This window comes from Helianthus annuus, chromosome 8, assembly GCF_002127325.2.
Source record: "Helianthus annuus cultivar XRQ/B chromosome 8, HanXRQr2.0-SUNRISE, whole genome shotgun sequence".
NCBI lineage: Eukaryota > Viridiplantae > Streptophyta > Magnoliopsida > Asterales > Asteraceae > Helianthus > Helianthus annuus.
Window position 1 is genome coordinate 19,017,193 of NC_035440.2, and position 22,557 is coordinate 19,039,749.

A 22,557-nucleotide genomic window follows, 5' to 3' on the forward strand; every position below is an offset into this window, starting at 1 on the left:
AAAAAGACACGAAACACATTTTAAGGTTTGTGCTTATGGTTCAGTCTGAGAGACTGGGTGGTTCAGTCTGAGAGACTAGGAGGTTTAGTCTGAGAGACTAGGTGGTTTAGTCTGAGAGACTAGGTGGTTTAGTTTGGGAGACTAGGTGGTTTAGTCTGGGAGACTGGGTAGTTCAGTCTGGGAGACTGGGTGGTTTAGTCTGGGAGACTAGGAAGGATACGTGATTACATGTTTGCATTGTCATTGATTGCATGTGTAATGTTGGTAGTTGATATATGTGCATATGTTGTGATTGTTTGGTTACAGACACTATGTCATCATCCTAGAGTGGATTGTCCGATACCGTTGACCCCATGGCTGTAGTCTCAGATGACGAGATTGCACCCGAGCCAGAGATCTTTATTTCTGATACCGAGAGTGACCCAGAGATGATGTCCGACGAAGACGACGATTTTCAGCCATTGGCCCATTTGCGCTGCCCGATTTCGGAGATGATTTACCGATTGCTGATGGTATCCCAGACGAGGATCCTTTTGTTATTCCCATTCCAGTTCACGATCATCTTATCATCTGTCACCCCGATGGTGAGCATGTCGTGGCACCGATCCTCGCTCCCGTTCCTCTCATGGTCATTCCTCCTGAGGATTGGCCCTTTGACGATCTTTTTGATGATGATTTTGATCTGTTTGTTGATGGTCCTCCCGATGATGCCCATGGTGATAGAGAGATCGATGAGGACGTTGTTAATGTTCCACTTCTGGGGATTCCTGTTATTGAGATTTCTTCTGATTCTAGTTTACATTCTGTCCCAGATTCCTTTGAGTCTGTGTCATCTTCCGCTTTACAGGCAGTTGGTTTGCGACGTTATGCCACTGATTCTGACGATGATACAACTATGTCAGCTGCACCGTCTCCTCCACATGACATTGAGCCTGGACTTGAGCCTGATTTTGTCCCTATTGATCAGCCTGTTGATGCACCCGCTGATCCTGAGCCGATACCTGCACCCGAGCCTTTGCCTGACCATAATCCTATTCCTTTTGGCTTACCTGACATTGCACCACTCATACCAGATCCAGTTCCTACACCCGCTGACACTCCTGTTATTCAGCCAGTCACTCCCCCACTTGCACCTGCATCTGTTGATGTTGCTCCTTTTCACCCAGGAGAGTCTGATGTACACAGTGTCGACCTGCCTATTGTTTTCTTGAAGGATATACCCACACCCCGTCCAGGGGAAGGCACTTCTGGCCAGCAGCCTAGCCATGACCCTCATGTATCAGCAGCTTTTCCCCATATACCTCAGTCTGCACCTTTTGCTCATTTTACTTCTTCACCACTTGATGAGCCACTTAGATGGTTCCCACCTTACACCATGCTGATTTCTGATCCCTACCATCCCTCACACTTTACTGGTTATACACGGGACGAGTTACTTTTAACACTTTAGCTTCAGTTCGAGATCATGAGTCGTAGGATTTTGGAGCTTGAGATGACACCGCGACCTTTGCCATGTCCGTTTCAGCCTACTTTTGTCCCCCTCGTTCATCACCATCCCCATTTTCGCATCCTCCTGCACCTCTTACTCCATTTCCTGAGTTTGATACTCGATTTCTTACTGTTGAGCAGCGGATCAGTTATCTGTTGTATCATGTTTATGACCTTGAGGAGGAGCTAGTGCATGTGCGCAGCTTGCGTCATGTGCGCAGCTTGCTTTTTGTCCATAGGTTATGTGGGAAACAACGATAACGGCTGGGGTGCTATGAGTTGTTCTAGGTTCGGATCGGCGGCAGTGGATGCTAGTATGTGGAAATTTGCCAGTCTCCTATTGATTATATCCTGTGTTTGAGCATTCATTTCTCTATTCGCGGCTTCTAAAGCTCGCTGCTGCTAAAATTTTCTCATCCTTTTTCTACGCTCGTGAGCTCCTCTGCTGAACCATCCTCTCTGCTTGGGAGGGAATGGCTCTTCAGATTGTGCTCTGAACATGAAAATCCCTTCTTCGGTATCAGCCGAATACCCCGAGGGGGTAGGCTATGAAGAGGTTCCTTCGTCACTCATACTGTAAACTAACAAATTGTCAAATAACACAAAAAATAATATACAAATATACAAGTAATCACGTAGATTATTTCCTAACATAATGAATAAAATTTTGGTGTCATCAGAACACTTCTGTGGCTAAATCAGTGGCTGTACTCTGATACCACCTTTTGTCGCAACCCCCGACCCCTGCCTCGGGAGGCGGGCGGCCGCGGCCTACTCAGAGCTGGTGGTATCGGTGTTTATCATTATTTGGCAGCGGAATTTACATCATGACCGTAGTTAGGAAATATGTTATCAAAGTAAAATACCATATTTTATCATATTAAACACATGGGAAATTCCCAAGTTTCTATTACAAACATTTTTATAGGGACAAACCCTATTTTATTGAATAAAAACATCTCTTTATTTAGGTAACTTTTATTGCCACTTTTCCAAGCCTTCAGTGATGTCCAGCTGGCTTCTAATTGTCTTTCACATTTTGTTACCTGAAACGTGTTTAAAAACATTTTGTTAGTGGGAAATACTGGTGAGTGAATCCCAATTTAATCAAGACAGGTTTTATCATTGTACAGTATTGAGGGCGGTCGCGCAATTACATTTGTTTCCATCTACATTTATTACCACCCACGGTACTGTCAACCTGACTTGTGGTCATGTTACTACTCACAGTATAGTAACAAAATTTGTATACAAAACCCCAACATACCGACGACAATTGTAGAATACAAATATTCAATCACTGTTTAATATAATGTAAAACATATGAGGTTTTGTAAAAAAAATTTGCAAAAAGGTTTCACAAAAAGAGGATTACTCACATTGCTACTTTAGGGTTTTCCTTTGTGTTTTCCTGGTTATAATCTATTAATTACACAATGCACACGCGTTAGTATAATAACCCAATATTTACATTAGTTATACCCTCCTTGAGACAGAACTCCAATGACTACGTCGGGCAGAGCCTCGACAGCCGCTACGGAGCACTAGATCAATCGGGCAGCGTATCTAATACGTAACCGGGGGGTTATGATACTTACAACAAGGCAGAACTTCGTTAATTAGGGGGGTATTATGCCCGGGTATAGTGTCTACTATAGAGAAATTGAGAGAGAATCGAAAGAAATGAACGACGAAAACTGAAGGCTGGTGGCCTCCTGTGACACCTCGAAAATTCCTGTCCAATTAAATAAAGACACGTGTCCCCTGTGACAGACGTGTCAGAGAAACCAGGTTTAATAAGGAGATATGTGGTAGGATTTATTTAAAAAGGGCGTCATGTATTTTAAATACCGCTGAACGACCCAAGGGCGACATGTTATTAAATCACCTCTGAGTGGCCCGACGTTGTATAAATCCCAAGATCCTTAAATAATTATCTCATTCGGTAGCCGGTTACTCTCAAATAAGTAAAGTCTCATCTTTATTAACGGACATGGAATTATGAGTGTTACCACTCTTAATCTAAATAAAAACCTTGGCAAATATCATAACTAGCCAAGTTCTATAAAAGAATTCATGACCCAAATTGGAATCTCCGTCAAATTAAAATCTTCCCTAAGTGAATTGATGAAAATGGAGACATGTAAGGTGAAGAAAGGCATGCAATGGCTGGTCTTGAAGGCCCCACACCTGAATAAAGGCAGCATATTTCGGTTTTATGAATTGCATGGTCAAAGACTTAAGAGTTTGTAAGATTTTGTCTTCTGACCATCGTTTACGGACCGCAAGGTCAATGGCTTACGGTCCGTAAGCATGGCGCTTAAATTTCTGGTTCCGCATGGAATCGGTTACGGATCGCAAAGCCCTTAGCTTACGGTCCGTAAGGAAGGCACCTGAACTCTGTTTCAGTGAAGATTGGTTACGGATCGCAAGGCTGATATCATACGGTCCGCAAGAGTTCCTTACGGACCGTAAGGACTGAAGCTTACGGTCCGTAAGACCGTCGCTGGCAGTATGTTTTGGACAGCTGCCTGTCCTAAGCTTGTAACCGACTTAAAACGTAACATTTCGATTCTATGGGCTTGCTAGGCTGTTTTTAGACCCTTAGGGACAAATGTAATGATCTGGTATCAACATTAGACTTGCTTGGCTTGATCCAAGAGTCTTGGGTTCCCTATATAAAGAACTTGACCTTGAACATTTGAGCTTTGCTCACTTGGGAAGTTTGGCTAGGCACTTCTAGAAATCCTCTGGTCATCAAGGCAATTTCTTAAGCTCTCTAAATCACCTTAGGACTCTTGTAAGTGTCCTTAACCCTCTCTAATCCTTTCTAGCTTAGTTAATTAAGCAAAAGTCAAACCGTCGTAATTAAGGTTTGACTTCGTGATTAAGCATAATGTGCTTTGTCTAATCACAAATTAAAAGTACCTTTAGGAAGGTGATTAAGTGGGTAACAAACCCTTAAAAGGGTATTTCCAGATTCCCACTCTAAACATGCTAATTGTCGAGTCAAAGCTAATTAGAAAAAAGTCAACAGAATGCTTATCTTTAGATTAATGCATAATTAGCAATGTAGGTTGTATGTAACCTGTTTGAAAATTAATATAACTTGGTAATAAGTATAAGAACATGTTCCAACATGTTCAACTCGACAATTTTCTGTTTAGACCCGGTTCGGAACCGAAAGTCGCATAGTTTGACTTTCGCTTTGACTTTCAGTTCTGACCCAATTTAGTCAAGTTTGAATCTACCTTAGAGCTTCTTTTGAACCTATTAACATGTTAGTATATCCTCCTGTGATTATACAATGTGGTTCATTAGACATCTAGTTCGTATGCATGTTTTCGTTAAAATGCCATATGTTGACCATTATGCCCGAATGTCCAAAAATCATAATTTTTGATAATTTAAAAGGGTTGACACCTTAGTTACTGAAATATAAAGTTGTCCCCAAAATTTGGTATCAATTTGAGGTCTAGATCCTGAGTTATGCCCATTAGCGTAATTAAGAGCTTCTTTACTAATTAATTAGCGTAATTAACACATAGCCTATTTAAACCCGAAATTTTTACCAAAACTTTATACCCTCTATTATAAAATAATATTTTAGGATTTTTGGAGATTTTTATTTATTTTTAGGCTGAGCTTAACCTAGTGTTTTAAGCTTATTTCGGCTTATGCCGGTTTTACCCTTTTCGGTCATAAAATGAGTTTTACAAATCCTTTTGACCCGAAACCTTTTTCTACTGATTTGTTATATTAAAAATGATATATTGAACCTTCTGGAAATATAAAAATATACCTTATAACAGTAGCCTAAAGTTGGAAACTCAGATTTTCCATTTTATCCTTTTTAGCCTATGTAAGATTACTAAAATGCCCTTTTGAGGCGTAATTGGCGTATAAAAACATTTGGGGCATATGTGGGCATACCTTGCTGATGTTACAACATATTTTGTGCATATAATCTCAGGAAACTTGCATATGACTTATATGGTTACTCGTTACGCACTTTCGCGTTCGGATCGGCTTATGTGACTAGTTCGCGCATATTAGCCGAAACGGGTCTAACCATAACATCTAAGTCTCAAAATTCAGAATATATTCAGTTTACCCATATGATACAAGTATCCAAGCTTGTAGGGTCTAAATCATATTCTTTCCCGGTTTTCGCATTCCTCGCGATTAAACCATAGTTTACTCCTTAAAACTAACCGATCTAAGCTTAGGCTATATATAAAGACCCGTTAGGATTCTAATAGGTTATTATAACCTTCGTTCCAGAGTAGGAGCCCAGTAAAAGACACGTGCATTTTTGAAATTGTGGTTATACTTGCTCAGGTAAATACTTTTAACTTATTTTCCCTATACGGGCTTGGGGGTACGGTATGTAATATACCGCTTGGTCGGGCGGTTGGTTCCATCTTATTAGTAGATGGGTATTACCAATGGGACCCGTTTGAAAATCTGGTGTTGTTTGTTTCTTGTACCTTTGGGAGCTTAATGACCATGTCCCGGATATCCTTGGCATCATTTTTGGCCACGACCTCGACAGTCGGGTGTAGGCGTACACCCGGTCTTATGTCTACTATTTTTAAGGTATTAACGTTGGCTTCCCGCCGCGGACTTATACCATGTGGTGTGTCATTTAACCTTAAACCCGACACGACTCGGGCAACTGAACGGTCAACAAACATGTAAATCTTTTACAAGTTTAACTCTGATTAATTATTCCCAAGTTATAAAGAGTTTTGTGCCTTGTGCATTTAAAACCAATTTTTAAAACATTTTCAAAATGAGTCAGTTAAATTGTATTTACCAGTGCAAACTGACGTATTTTCCCCAAAAAGATTAAGTGCAGGTGCTATACGGAATAGGCTGGTTTCTCCTTAGCATCGTAGAGTCTCGCAAGCTTTTGGGATGCATAATCTGTTGAACAATTTCTTTCTTTTTACTTCGATCCGCCTGTGGATCTATTTTGACTGGTTGTGATACTTGATATTACAATTAATAGTTGAAATAAATCTATTTTCATTTGCTTCCGCTGTGCATTATAATTTGTGTTGTTTGACATATGGTGATATCAACTACGTCACGGAATCCCCCACCGGGCCCACCGGTGACACACGGAAATTAGGGGTGTGACAGGTTGGTATCAGAGCCAACACTGAGTGAATTAAACACTAGCCTTTTGTGTTTAATCTCAGTGCACAAATTTGCACATTCTTCGAGTTCCAAGTCTAGACATTGAACATAGGACAAACTCTGCTTTGTTTTATTTTGAGTCTTTTATAATTATATTATTGTGGTTATCTAAATATTGTATGCAGGTCATCATGCCACCCAGATTCCTTCGAGGTAGAGGCAAAGGACCCGTGACAGGTCATGATCACGAAGCCGGGCCTTCGCACCGGCGAACCCCATCCATTACTATGAGCACCAGCCCGCAAGAGCCCTGGAGACTCTATGTCGAACCAGGAAGGCGATCAGTATCTCTTAGCTCCTCTCCTTCGTACCAACATTCATTTGGGCCCAATTCTGAAAACGAGCCCAATAACCAGCCTCCAGCTTTCATACCTCTCCAAAGATCAAATTCTCACCATTCTTTTGGCAGCCCAACACCCGTCTTCCAAAGCCGGTTTAACCCGGCTAACCTTTTGCCTGAACCCATGGGTTTTAACCCACTCGGACCGGGAGACCACTTTCCAGAGGAGAACGACATGGATGAGGATACTGACCCCGTGGAGCCAGCATCTGGAACGCCGAACCATCCCATCGAAATATCAGATGGGTCATCATTTCATGGATCGCCATATCGTGGTCCAGACAGCTACGAGGAAAGGTTCCGAAATATTGACTGGTACTTCACACCGTCTGAACACTCGCATCATGAGCAGCAACAGGATCCTTCAGTGGGTCATCAATTTGTGGCAGTCACGCCACCGCCGCCACCGCCAGTAGAGCCGCAGCAGCCGCCTCCGGAGCCACCGAGGCGAAGAAGGTCTAATGCACGGATGTCCGTGCGAGGTGGAGTTCGGATTGCTACTCCCCAGCCATCTAGTGGCAGCCATTATCCCCCACTTCAGGAGGAAGAAGACCCCTATGATGGTGGTCCGTCAAGCCCCATACCAGATGTCAACTCAGTACCTGTGGTACCACCTCTGGGTTTCGATAACCCGATTCCTGCATATGCTGGGTCAGCGGCATACAACCCATTTGAGCAGCCGGCACACACCCACTACAACTACAACTACAACTACGGTTATGCAGAGGTAGATCCATACCTAGTAGCTCGGGATTACAATGCTCTTCATCCTGAAGGACCGTATGGAGGGCCATGGACTACTGGTTACCCGACTTATGGGTACCAGCATCAGCCACCTCCTCCGCCGGTGTATCAGCCGCCTCAGCCACCGATTCAACAGGAAGTCCTTGAGAGGCTGAGCCAAGTTGAACAAGAAGTTCGTGAAGACCGCAAAGAGCGGCAAGGATTTTTCAAGGGGCTATCAGATTTGCTTAAGGGGAAGTCGAAGAGGAGGGGTCATTGAAAACCCTTATTACTTAATTGTGTTGTAGTTCAGTCCCTGCGTGGACTTGTTATTTCAGTATTCAGCTCCTGCGTGAGCTTATTGTTTGTATTCCGCTCCTGCGTGAGCAAGGTTGGTTAGTTAACCCCTGCGTGGGTTTGTTCTTGTTTTCCCGCCCCTGCGTGGGCATTTTTATTTATTTTGGTAGAAAGTCCCGTTTGGGCAATTGTTGTACCGTCTTAAAACCTTGTGTGAGATGTTTTAATTAAGTTTCTTTATTATTGCATGCATAAATTATAAAAGGATCTGCCATTATAATTAATTGGTAAAATCTAAAGTGAACCAAGACCTAGCTTTGTAAAACAAAGCCAAGATGGTAGTTCCATAATTAGATTAAGATCCATAATTAACATCTCAATTTAGGACTGCTCTGCGTTAATTATTAAAAGAATCTTAGAGGTAAAACCTAGCCCTTGTGTTATTAAAACCTGGCCAAGATGGTATAACCCACATAATAGATTCCAATTATTAACATCTAGTATGTTAAAGCTCTTGGCAAACTGTGAATCAGTAAAGTCACACAGGCCATGTATATATTGGGTTAATTTCTGAATTCCCTTAATTTATTAAACCACTTCTTTGAAAGTGAAGTGCCTGTGGGCAATAATTAAATGTCCTCCGTGACTAAGGACAGTGGTAGCTCATGACTCCCTGTTAATTAATGGTATAGAACTATGATTCGACCTAAAACACCTAGATATTGTAAAATCTTGGTTATTGAAATATCTTTATTGTCCTTGTGACTAGGCCTATGTGCTAATGATTAAAGTATTGTAGGATAATAACATCCTAATGTTTCAATAAATTAACCTAAAATGGCAATTTAAAACCTTGGTTAATAGAACATAAAATACTATAAAAGAGCCTTTAAGTAAAACCTTGTCTACTAATTATATGTAGTGTTGAAGCTACATGACTAGATCAGAGGAAGCCAATAGCCATCCGGTTGAGAACCGTGATGATGTAAAGTTCCTAGTAACCAGTGCCGAATTAAAAGCAATTGTACATGGAGCAGTTGACAAAGCCTTAGCGCGACAGTATAGTGAATTCAGTGAAACCCACAGTAGAACCCTGTCTGCACCTCATGCTAAGCCAAAGAACCATTCTGAGGTTCGCAACAAGCCGCCACCTGCTTCTCCCAAACCTAAGAAAGATGAGGATCGTCATTCCTCCAATGAAAACAGTGTTCACCCTAAAAAGCTTGTGGTTGATGAAACCCCACGTGCTAAAGGCTGAACGTATAAGTATTTTGTGTCATGTAAACCTCGAGAGTTTACAGGGGAAAAAGGGGCAGTTGATTGTATGACATGGCTCGATGAGATTGAGACGGTGGTAGACATTAGTGGATGTGCTGAGAGGGACATGGTGAAGTTTGCATCACAATCCTTCAAAGGTGAGGCGTTGGCTTGGTGGGGAGCATTGATCCAGGCATCTAGGAAAGCTACCTTGTATAGTATGTCATGGGAGCAGTTTGTTGCTCTTATCAAGGAAAACTACTGCCCTCAACATGAGGTTGAGCGTATTGAATCTGAATTCCTATCCTTGGTTATGAAGAACCTTGATTGTCAAGCATACCTCACCAGTTTTAACACCTTATCCAGATTAGTACCTTACCTGGTAACCCCTGAATCAAAAAGGATCGCGCGTTTTATTGGGGGTTTGGCCCCTGAGATCAAGGCCAGTGTGAAGGCCTCGCGACCAGTTACGATTCGATCTGTCACCGACTTATCTCTGTCACTCACCCAAGATGCGGCAAGACAGAGAGCTCTAAAATGTTCGGAATCTGACAAAAGGAAACGGGAAGATGATAACTCTCATAGATCCAACAAGAGGCATAAGGGAAACCGTGATGGTAAGAAGGGCTCTGAGGCCAGGAAAAATGAGAACCGATCGGGCGATAGGCCCAAGTGCAAGACTTGTCAAAAGCACCATTTTGGGAGGTGCAGGTTTGAACAGGGGTCCCAGTCCAAAAAGTGTGGGATATGCAAGTCCTCTGAGCATAGGACTCTTGAATGCAAGAAAATAAAGGAAGCAACTTGTTTTAGTTGCAATGAGAAGGGGCATATCAAGACTAACTGCCCAAAGAACGCCAAGAAGGCTGAGGATGGAAAGAAGACCAACGCTAGGGTCTTTCAAATGAATGTCCAAGAAGCCATCCAGAACGACAACGTCATAACTGGTACGTTTCTCATTAATGACGTTTTCGCAAGAGTATTATTTGATTCGGGCGCGGATAAATCTTTTGTGGATAGTAAATTCTGTGAGCTGTTAAGATTGCCTGTTAAAACCCTTAGTGCTAAGTATGAGGTAGAGTTAGCAGATGGTACCTTAGAAACAGTCTCGACTGTGTTAGATGGATGCGCTATATCCATTAGGAACCACTCTTTTCCTCTATCCTTGCTACCCTTCAAGTTAGCTGGTTTCGATGTAGTATTGGGTATGGATTGGTTATCGCATAACCAAGCCCAGATTGTATGCAGTAGAAGGCAAGTAATAATCAAGACTCCATCTGGTGAGTCTCTCACTATTCAAGGAGATACTCGTCATGGATTGTCTAAGCAGTTGTCTATGCTCAAGGCATCCCAATGTTTGAAGAACGGTTGTGTCATCTATATGGCACAGGTAACCATTGATGAACAAAAGCCGAAGATTGAAGATATCCCCGTTATATCTGAATACCCTGAAGTATTTCCAGAAGAACTGCCTGGTTTGCCACCAGACCGACAAGTGGAGTTTAGAATCGATATTATTCCTGGAGCCGCACCGATTGCTAGGGCACCGTATAGACTAGCGCCAACGGAGATGAAGGAATTGAGAACACAGTTAGATGAATTATTGGCTAAAGGTTTCATTAGACCTAGTTCATCTCCTTGGGGAGCACCAATTCTATTTGTCAAGAAGAAAGATGGTTCGATGCGTCTATGTATCGACTATCGAGAACTCAACAAGGTTACCATTAAAAATAGGTATCCTCTACCCAGGATCGACGATCTATTCGATCAACTTCAAGGGGCAAGCTACTTCTCCAAGATAGATCTGAGATCAGGATATCATCAGTTGAGGGTCAAGGAAGAAGACGTTCATAAGACTGCGTTTAGGACTCGTTATGGCCACTACGAGTTCCTAGTGATGCCTTTCGGGCTCACAAACGCACCTGCCGCATTCATGGATCTCATGAATCGCGTTTGCAAACCTTACTTGGATAAATTCGTCATAGTCTTCATTGACGACATTCTCATTTATTCCAAGAGTAAAGCTGATCACGAGAAACACCTCCGCAGTATTCTAAAGCTGCTTCACCAAGAAAAGCTGTATGCCAAGTTTTCCAAATGTGAGTTTTGGTTGAGAGAAGTCCAATTTCTTGGACACGTGGTCAGTGAGCGTGGTATTCAAGTGGATCCCGCTAAAGTTGAAGCCGTCATGAATTGGCAAGAACCAAAGACACCTACGGAAATTCGCAGTTTCCTAGGTTTGGCTGGATACTACAGGAGATTCATCGAGAATTTCTCAAGAATTGCAGCACCCCTAACTTTGCTGACTCGCAAGAATAGTAAATTCAATTGGGGGCCTAAGCAGCAAGAGTCATTCGATACTTTGAAGCAGAAATTAAGTAACGCTCCTGTGTTGACGTTACCTGATGGTATTGATGAATTTGTAGTCTATTGTGATGCATCACACACCGGGATGGGTTGTGTGTTAATGCAAAAAGGCAAGGTCATCGCCTACGCTTCACGACAATTGAAAGTGCATGAGAAAAATTACACCACTCATGATTTAGAATTGGGTGCCGTTGTATTTGCACTAAAGTTGTGGAGGCACTACCTGTATGGCACGAAGTGTGTGATCTACTCTGATCACAAAAGCCTGCAACACCTGTTCAACCAGAAAGAATTGAATATGAGGCAGCGACGATGGATGGAAACTCTAAATGACTATGATTGTGAAATAAGATACCATCCAGGCAAGGCCAATGTAGTCGCAGATGCCCTCAGTAGAAGAGAAAGGATAAAACCAATCCGAATCAATGCCAAAAGCATTGAGGTCAGGAATGGTCTGCATGAAAGGTTGTTAGCTGCACAGAAGGAAGCAGTGCTTGAAGCTAATTACCCCAATGAGAACCTAGGGGTAACCGAAGAACAGTTATCCTATGGCAAGGACGGAATCTTGAGATTGAATGGAAGAATATGGGTTCCTATTTATGGAGGTCTTCGTGACGTCATCCTTAAGGAAGCCCACAGTTCTAAATATTCCGTCCATCCTGGAGCGGATAAGATGTACCAGGATGTGAAGTCAAATTATTGGTGGATAGGCTTGAAGAAGTCTATAGCCACCCATGTGGCTAAATGTCTGACGTGCGCTCAAGTTAAAGCTGAGCATCAGAAACCGTCAGGTTTGCTGCAACAACCTGAGATTCCCACCTGGAAATGGGAGATGGTAACGATGGATTTTATTACCAAGTTACCTAAAACGCCAAAGGGAAATGATACCATTTGGGTGATAGTGGATCGACTAACTAAGTCAGCTCATTTCCTACCCATTAGAGAAACTTTCAGTTCTGACATGTTAGCTCAATTATATATGGATAAGATAGTAGCTCTACATGGCGTACCGGTATCCATCATCTCTGATCGAGATACCAGATATACATCTCACTTCTGGAAAAGTTTCCAAAGGTCTCTAGGTTCGCAACTGAATTTCAGTACGGCTTATCATCCGCAGACGGATGGGCAAAGTGAGCGTACTATTCAAACCCTAGAAGACATGCTTCGTGCATGTGTGATAGACCTAGGAGGAAGTTGGGATAGACACCTGCCTCTAATCGAGTTCTCATACAATAATAGCTACCACACCAGCATTAAGGCTGCGCCTTTTGAGGCTCTATATGGTAGAAGATGCAGAACGCCCATTTGCTGGGCCGAGGTAGGAGACGTTCAAGTATCAGGACCGGAATTAGTCCTGGATACGACTGACAAAGTTACCCAAATCATTGAGCACCTAAAAGCTGCCCGTGACAGGCAGAAAAGCTATGCCGATGGTAAGCGAAAATCCCTCAAATTTGAGGTCGGCGATAAAGTTTTGCTCAAAGTGTCTCCTTGGAAAGGGGTAATGAGATTTGGCAAGAAAGGTAAGTTGAGCCCAAGATACATTGGACCATTCGAAATCATCGAATGTGTAGGATCAGTGGCTTATAAGTTGAACTTACCAGAAGAGCTTAGTGGTATTCACAATGTGTTCCACATCTGCAATTTGAAGAAATGTCTGGCTGACGAATCGCTAGTCATCCCGCATACAGATGTGCATATTGATGAAAACTTGAAGTTTATAGAAAAACCTGTGTCGATTGAGGACCGACAGGTAAAGAAGCTTCGGAGGAAGCATGTGCCCATTGTCAAGGTCAAATGGGAGGGCCGCAGAGGTCCTGATTATACGTGGGAGTTAGAGTCCACTATGAAGGAAAAGTACCCTCAGTTATTTCAATAAAAATCTCGAGGTCGAGATTTCTTTTAAGGGGGTGAGGATGTGACACCTCGAAAATTCCTGTCCAATTAAATAAAGACACGTGTCCCCTGTGACAGACGTGTCAGAGAAACCAGGTTTAATAAGGAGATATGTGGTAGGATTTATTTAAAAAGGGCGTCATGTATTTTAAATACCGCTGAACGATCCAAGGGCGACATGTTATTAAATCACCTCTGAGTGGCCCGACGTTGTATAAATCCCAAGATCCTTAAATAATTATCTCATTCGGTAGCCGGTTACTCTCAAATAAGTAAAGTCTCATCTTTATTAACGGACATGGAATTATGAGTGTTACCACTCTTAATCTAAATAAAAACCTTGGCAAATATCATAACTAGCCAAGTTCTATAAAAGAATTCATGACCCAAATTGGAATCTCCGTCAAATTAAAATCTTCCCTAAGTGAATTGATGAAAATGGAGACATGTAAGGTGAAGAAAGGCATGCAATGGCTGGTCTTGAAGGCCCCACACCTGAATAAAGGCAGCATATTTCGGTTTTATGAATTGCATGGTCAAAGACTTAAGAGTTTGTAAGATTTTGTCTTCTGACCATCGTTTACGGACCGCAAGGTCAATGGCTTACGGTCCGTAAGCATGGCGCTTAAATTTCTGGTTCCGCATGGAATCGGTTACGGATCGCAAAGCCCTTAGCTTACGGTCCGTAAGGAAGGCACCTGAACTCTGTTTCAGTGAAGATTGGTTACAGATCGCAAGGCTGATATCATACGGTCCGCAAGAGTTCCTTACGGACCGTAAGGACTGAAGCTTACGGTCCGTAAGACCGTCGCTGGCAGTATGTTTTGGACAGCTGCCTGTCCTAAGCTTGTAACCGACTTAAAACGTAACATTTCGATTCTATGGGCTTGCTAGGCTGTTTTTAGACCCTTAGGGACAAATGTAATGATCTGGTATCAACATTAGACTTGCTTGGCTTGATCCAAGAGTCTTGGGTTCCCTATATAAAGAACTTGACCTTGAACATTTGAGCTTTGCTCACTTGGGAAGTTTGGCTAGGCACTTCTGGAAATCCTCTGGTCATCAAGGCAATTTCTTAAGCTCTCTAAATCACCTTAGGACTCTTGTAAGTGTCCTTAACCCTCTCTAATCCTTTCTAGCTTAGTTAATTAAGCAAAAGTCAAACCGTCGTAATTAAGGTTTGACTTCGTGATTAAGCATAATGTGCTTTGTCTAATCACGAATTAAAAGTACCTTTAGGAAGGTGATTAAGTGGGTAACAAACCCTTAAAAGGGTATTTCCAGATTCCCACTCTAAACATGCTAATTGTCGAGTCAAAGCTAATTAGAAAAAAGTCAACAGAATGCTTATCTTTAGATTAATGCATAATTAGCAATGTAGGTTGTATGTAACCTGTTTGAAAATTAATATAACTTGGTAATAAGTATAAGAACATGTTCCAACATGTTCAACTCGACAATTTTCTGTTTAGACCCGGTTCGGAACCGAAAGTCGCATAGTTTGACTTTCGCTTTGACTTTCAGTTCTGACCCAATTTAGTCAAGTTTGAATCTACCTTAGAGCTTCTTTTGAACCTATTAACATGTTAGTATATCCTCCTGTGATTATACAATGTGGTTCATTAGACATCTAGTTCGTATGCATGTTTTCGTTAAAATGCCATATGTTGACCATTATGCCCGAATGTCCAAAAATCATAATTTTTGATAATTTAAAAGGGTTGACACCTTAGTTACTGAAATATAAAGTTGTCCCCAAAATTTGGTATCAATTTGAGGTCTAGATCCTGAGTTATGCCCATTAGCGTAATTAAGAGCTTCTTTACTAATTAATTAGCGTAATTAACACATAGCCTATTTAAACCCGAAATTTTTACCAAAACTTTATACCCTCTATTATAAAATAATATTTTAGGATTTTTGGAGATTTTTATTTATTTTTAGGCTGAGCTTAACCTAGTGTTTTAAGCTTATTTCGGCTTATGCCGGTTTTACCCTTTTCGGTCATAAAATGAGTTTTACAAATCCTTTTGACCCGAAACCTTTTTCTACTGATTTGTTATATTAAAAATGATATATTGAACCTTCTGGAAATATAAAAATATACCTTATAACAGTAGCCTAAAGTTGGAAACTCAGATTTTCCATTTTATCCTTTTTAGCCTATGTAAGATTACTAAAATGCCCTTTTGAGGCGTAATTGGCGTATAAAAACATTTGGGGCATATGTGGGCATACCTTGCTGATGTTACAACATATTTTGTGCATATAATCTCAGGAAACTTGCATATGACTTATATGGTTACTCGTTACGCACTTTCGCGTTCGGATCGGCTTATGTGACTAGTTCGCGCATATTAGCCGAAACGGGTCTAACCATAACATCTAAGTCTCAAAATTCAGAATATATTCAGTTTACCCATATGATACAAGTATCCAAGCTTGTAGGGTCTAAATCATATTCTTTCCCGGTTTTCGCATTCCTCGCGATTAAACCATAGTTTACTCCTTAAAACTAACCGGTCTAAGCTTAGGCTATATATAAAGACCCGTTAGGATTCTAATAGGTTATTATAACCTTCGTTCCAGAGTAGGAGCCCAGTAAAAGACACGTGCATTTTTGAAATTGTGGTTATACTTGCTCAGGTAAATACTTTTAACTTATTTTCCCTATACGGGCTTGGGGGTACGGTATGTAATATACCGCTTGGTCGGGCGGTTGGTTCCATCTCATTAGTAGATGGGTATTACCAATGGGACCCGTTTGAAAATCTGGTGTTGTTTGTTTCTTGTACCTTTGGGAGCTTAATGACCATGTCCCGGATATCCTTGGCATCATTTTTGGCCACGACCTCGACAGTCGGGTGTAGGCGTACACCCGGTCTTATGTCTACTATTTTTAAGGTATTAACGTTGGCTTCCCGCCGCGGACTTATACCATGTGGTGTGTCATTTAACCTTAAAGCCGACACGACTCGGGCAACTGAACGGTCAACAAACATGTAAATCTTTTACAAGTTTAACTCTGATTAATTATTCCCAAGTTATAAAGAGTTTTGTGCCTTGTGCATTTAAAACCAATTTTTAAAACATTTTCAAAATGAGTCAGTTAAATTGTATTTACCAGTGCAAACTGACGTATTTTCCCCAAAAAGATTAAGTGCAGGTGCTATACGGAATAGGCTGGTTTCTCCTTAGCATCGTAGAGTCTCGCAAGCTTTTGGGATGCATAATCTGTTGAACAATTTCTTTCTTTTTACTTCGATCCGCCTGTGGATCTATTTTGACTGGTTGTGATACTTGATATTACAATTAATAGTTGAAATAAATCTATTTTCATTTGCTTCCGCTGTGCATTATAATTTGTGTTGTTTGACATATGGTGATATCAACTACGTCACGGAATCCCCCACCGGGCCCACCGGTGACACACGGAAATTAGGGGTGTGACACCTCCTTTTATAGGGCTGGTCGACCAGTTTCTCGCGCCCCGCGAGAGTTTTAACGGGGGTCTTCGCGGCCCGCAAGACCAGCTAGTTTAGGCCCTAGCTTGGTTGAGTCGATCCTAGCTTCCACACGCGTCACGACACGTGGCACCTCAGGGTGCGGCCTGGTGGTTGATCTGTCGCGCCCTGTGTAACCCGAAGGCAAAGCCTTCACGACCCACGAGCGCCACTCAGAAATTGTTTTTATTTTATTTTTATAAAATTAAAGGTATTCGGGACCAGTTTTCGTATACCGGGTGCATTTTAATACATATAGGGACATTCTAAATATTTTAGGGGTGTCGGAAATATTTCAGGAGGGTTGTTATATATGGTGACCTTTCTATTCGTGAAACTCACAATACTGGCTTGATTTTTCTAATCTTTTGTTTTTTGGTAAAGGTTGAGGAGGGCGGAAGCTGTGTTTTATGTCACACCCCAACCGATGGAGGAAACATCGGGATGAGACGAACAAATTGCTCAAAACATCATAACACTACATGTGACAATATAATTAAATTTCATTTATTAAAATTGCAAAGTTTCATACAATGTCATAAAAGAAAATAACAAACATTAAACATAGTTTATTTCAAAAGTGGGTTTCTAGGCCATCCTATTCATTTCTTCAAATCTTGACTTCCTCATCCTGCAGTATGCATTTAAAATAAAGTCAACAAAACATGTTGGCGAGTATACAAGTTTGATAATAGTATAATATGTTTGAAATAGATTAACATGCTCAAATCCACGTGACTATATGATTTCATATTAACAGTTATACTCGTAACGATGAAATCTATGTGTTCAAACCAAAGTTTAACGCAATTAACATAGCCTAACCCTAGAAGGGTGGTAACATGAGTAACATAGAATAAACCTAACAATACCCATAATATTATGGGAGGGGCGTTTCTCAACCTACAGCGCTGCCATTGTTAGGGGAGGCTTGCAAAGTTAATGAACACACAGTCATAAATGTTTAACAGTAGCATAACATGATTAACATGAGTCAAATAGATTCACATGAAATGTGGATTGATAGTGCAAAAAAATGTTTAACATAGTGTGTTTGATATAGAAATGCATACAGCACCCAAAATGTGATAAAATAGAAAATGGGTCATGTATACTCACCTTAGGTTGCGTTGCGTTTTTATTGGAAAAGATTAAATCAAGAGATTGCCCAAGAGAATGTGCACAAGAGATTTACCCTATTAATTTTGAGGATTCGTTATTTATTAGGAATTTATTTAAATAATAAGGCATGTATAGAATAATATTAACATTTTTTAAAATAAATATCATATGTCTCATTTTTATATTTTGTATTTAATGAAATAAAAGTCAATTTATTTATAATTAGCGAATAATAATACTGATTTTTTTATATATTATTAAAATAATAATTCTGATATATATATATATATAAAATAATAATTCTGATTTTTATTTAAGATAAAAATTCTGATTTTAAATAAAATAATAAATCTGATTATTATATATAAAATAATAATTCTAATCTAAATAAAATAGTAAATCGGTTTATTATATAATAATTCTGATTTACATATATATAAAATGATAATTCTGATTTAAATAAACTAATAAGTCTGATTATTATAAAATATTAATTCTGATTTAAATAAAATAGTAAATAATTCTGAATTAAGTAAAATAATAAATCTGATTAATTATAAAATAAAAATTCTGATATCTATATAAACAATTCTGATAATAATATTAAATAAAATTCTGATTATATATAAAAAAAACATAAAATAATAATTCTGTTATAAAATTTCAGATTTTAAAAAAATATTACTAAATCTGTTTAATAATATTTCTGATTATATTACTATCTAATAATAATAATAATAATAATATTAATGATAATAATAATAATAATAATACTAATATTAACAGAATAAAATGAATATATATATATATATATATATATATATATATATATATATATATATATATATATATATATATATAAAAGAAAGAAACGAAGAAAAGGTTGCCGGAAGGTTTACCGGCAGCGACGTGTTCGGCGGTGGTGCTCCGGTGGTTGACAGGTTCCCGGCGATCCTCCGGCGATGTTCCAAGGTTTCCGGCGAAGGTGTGAAGCGGTTTCGGGAGTGAAGGATTGTTCGTTTCGGTGATCGGATGCGAAAGGAACGAGTGCACGGGTTTGGTCGTGCTTATAAAAGGAAGGCAGTCGTCGGTTACGGAAACGAAGGGTCATTGTCCGGTAAACAACCCAACAGCCGGAGAAGACGATAAGTTTGGCGTTTAATTCAAATCAGCGACATTAATGCGATGTTAAATACAATTGAATTACGATATCGTTTGGATGTGGCATGCCCGACCGAGTGGTTAAGTCGTGTGTGTGTGAGGCGAGATACCCGGGTTCGAACCGCACAAGGGCCGGTTCTCACCCAGGAGACCCCCTTTTTGCACTTAGTTAGTCTGACTAACTGAGTTAGCCACTAACTGAGTTTTCTTACTCAGTTAGTGCTGCCCTTTGATAAATTTAACCCAGTTAGCTGATTTAACTGGGTTTTCACTAACTGAGTTAGTTTAACTAACCAAAACTAACAAAAATCATTAAAAATTCAATTCAATATATTTATTTATTTAATTTTAATTATTAATTTACTTATTTAAAATATTAATAAAATAATATAAAATTAATTTAACCCAAGTTTAGATGTTTTTACCGAATTAACGTATAAATTCCCGATTTTTGTACGGTTTAGGGTAATCTCTTGGCAATGATGAATTTGAGAGCTGAGATTAAGATGTATTTTCACTGTTTTTACGTGTTTAACATAGTTTAACATGTTTTTAATTGTTTTGACAATACATAGTATTCAAACACAAATATGAATAAAATAATGCACTTTCATTATGATTTCAAGTCTCGAGTACAATCTGGGAATGAAACCAAATACCACAAAGGTACAAATTACAAAAAAATAGAAAGTACAAGTAGACTTGCCAAAAATGGAAAGATCGAAAATACGAGGTGTCACAGTCTCCCCTACTTTAGGAGATTTCGTCCTCGAAATCTTAGGAAGAAGACTGATCGAAGAGATGTGGATACTTTGCCATCATGTCACTTTTGAGTTCCCAAGTAAACTCAGCACCACGCTTGCCTTCCCATCGTACTTTTACAATGCGAATTTTGCTGCGTCTGAGCTGCTTGGTACCTTGATCCACAATTTCAACTGGTCTTTCCACGAAATGAAGCGTATCGTTGATTTGCAAGTCGTCGACTGGGACATGAAGTCCTTCATCAGCTAGACATTTCTTGAGATTTGAAACGTGAAATGTTGGATGAACATTACTCAGTTCCTGTGGTAGATCCAGCAAATACGCTACCTTGCCAACTCGTTCGAGGATTTTGAAAGGTCCAACGTAACGAGGAGCAAGTTTACTCTTTTTACCGAATCGAACAACCCCTTTCCATGGAGATACTTTAAGTAATACTCGATCCCCAACATTGAATTCCATGGGTTTGCGTCCTTTATCTGCGTAACTCTTTTGTCGATTCCTGGCCTTGAGTAAATTGTCACGGATTTGAAGAATCTTGTCCGTGGTTTCTTGAATAAGCTCAGGACCAGTAAATTGCTTATCACCAATTTCGTGCCAACTGATTGGTGATCGACATTTTCGCCCATATAACGCTTCGAATGGGGCCATTTGAATGCTGGAGTGATAGCTGTTATTGTACGAGAATTCGACCAGAGGCAAATGCACATCCCAACTACCACCAAAATCAATGACACAGGATCGAAGCATATCTTCGAGAGTTTGAATGGTACGCTCAGTCTGTCCATCTGTTTGAGGATGGAAGGCTGTACTAAGATTTAAATGAGTACCCATAGCTGATTGAAAAGTTTGCCATAGGCGAGACGTGAAACGACCATCACGGTCTGAAATGATGTCACGAGGTATGCCATGACAACAAATGATTTCATCAGTATAGACTCGAGCAAGTTTTTCAACTTTGAAGTCTTCCCGAATAGGTAAGAAATGGGCTGACTTGGTCAAACGATCAACGATGACCCAAATACTATCATTACCAGATGAGGTTCGAGGGAGTTTAGTTATAAAATCCATTGCAATACTATCCCACTTCCAAACAGGAATTTCTGGTTGTTCAAGCAAACCAGAGGGACGTTGATGCTCTGCTTTAACCTTCGAGCAGGTAAGACATTTTGAGACATACAAGGCTATATCATTCTTCATACCAGGCCACCAATAAGATGTTCGAAGATCATGATACATCTTATCAGCACCAGGATGTATTGAGTATTTAGACTTATGAGCCTCGTTCATGATAAATTCACAAAGATTGTCGCGATTTGGTACCCAAATGCGATTAAGATAATATTGAAGTCCGTCTGATTTTGTCACAAGTTGATCCATAGATGCACCACGGATTTCGACGAGCAGACTTCCTTCGTTAGCTGACGCAAACTGTGCCTCACGAATACAATTGTGAAGGTCACTTGACACTTGAAAACAACGCATACGATAGGAATGAGTCTTACGACTCAGGGAATCAGCTACGACATTCGCCTTTCCAGGATGGTAGCAAATTTCGCAGTCATAGTCGTTAAGTAATTCCACCCAACGACGTTGACGCATATTTAGTTCTTTTTGATTGAATATATGTTGTAGACTTTTGTGATCAGTGTATACAACACATTTCGTACCATATAGATTGTGACGCCATATTTTTAATGAGAAAACGACAGCACCAAGTTCAAGATCGTGAGTAGTGTAATTTTTCTCATGAATCTTTAATTGGCGAGAAGCGTACGCAATGACCTTGCCTCGTTGCATAAGGACGCAACCAAGACCACGATTTGATGCATCGCAATATACTACGAAATCATCATTTCCGTCAGGTAGGGCTAAGATAGGAGCATTGCAAAGCATGTCCTTGAGGGTTTGAAAAGCTTCTTCCTGCTCGTGACTCCAAAAGAAAGGTTTTTCCTTTTGGGTCAACATAGTGAGAGGAACAACTATCTTAGAAAAATTCGAGATGAATCGACGGTAGTAACCCGCCAATCCTAGGAATGAACGAATTTCTGATGGGTTTTTAGGTGCAATCCAACTTTTGACAGCTTCAATTTTAGCAGGATCGACATGAATACCTTTTTCGCTAACGACATGTCCAAGGAATTGGACTTCCTTGATCCAGAATTCACACTTTGAGAACTTTGCGTATAAACGTTCACTTCGCAAAAGTTCGAGTATGAGACGTAAATCACGCTCGTGATCGACTCGAGATTTTGAATAAATTAGGATGTCATCAATGAAGACAATCACGAATCGATCTAGATAAGGTTTGCAAACACGATTCATCAAATCCATGAACACGGCAGGCGCGTTAGTCAGACCAAAAGGCATGACTACGAACTCGTAGTGTCCATAGCGTGTTCGAAAAGCGGTTTTTGGGATATCCTCTTCGAGGACACG

At 40.2% G+C, this 22,557-nt stretch overlaps 1 protein-coding gene across 1 annotated transcript; it reads left to right on the forward strand.

Annotated features, from left to right (window-relative positions):
• Positions 1–625: 625 nt before the first annotated feature.
• LOC110875258 (leucine-rich repeat extensin-like protein 5) lies at positions 626–8,036 on the forward strand. The gene is made up of 3 exons (XM_035975919.1): positions 626–1,276; positions 6,819–7,404; positions 7,759–8,036. The coding sequence occupies exons 1-3, from the start codon at positions 626–628 to the stop codon at positions 8,034–8,036; spliced, it is 1,515 nt and encodes a 504-aa protein (XP_035831812.1).
• Positions 8,037–22,557: the final 14,521 nt, after the last annotated feature.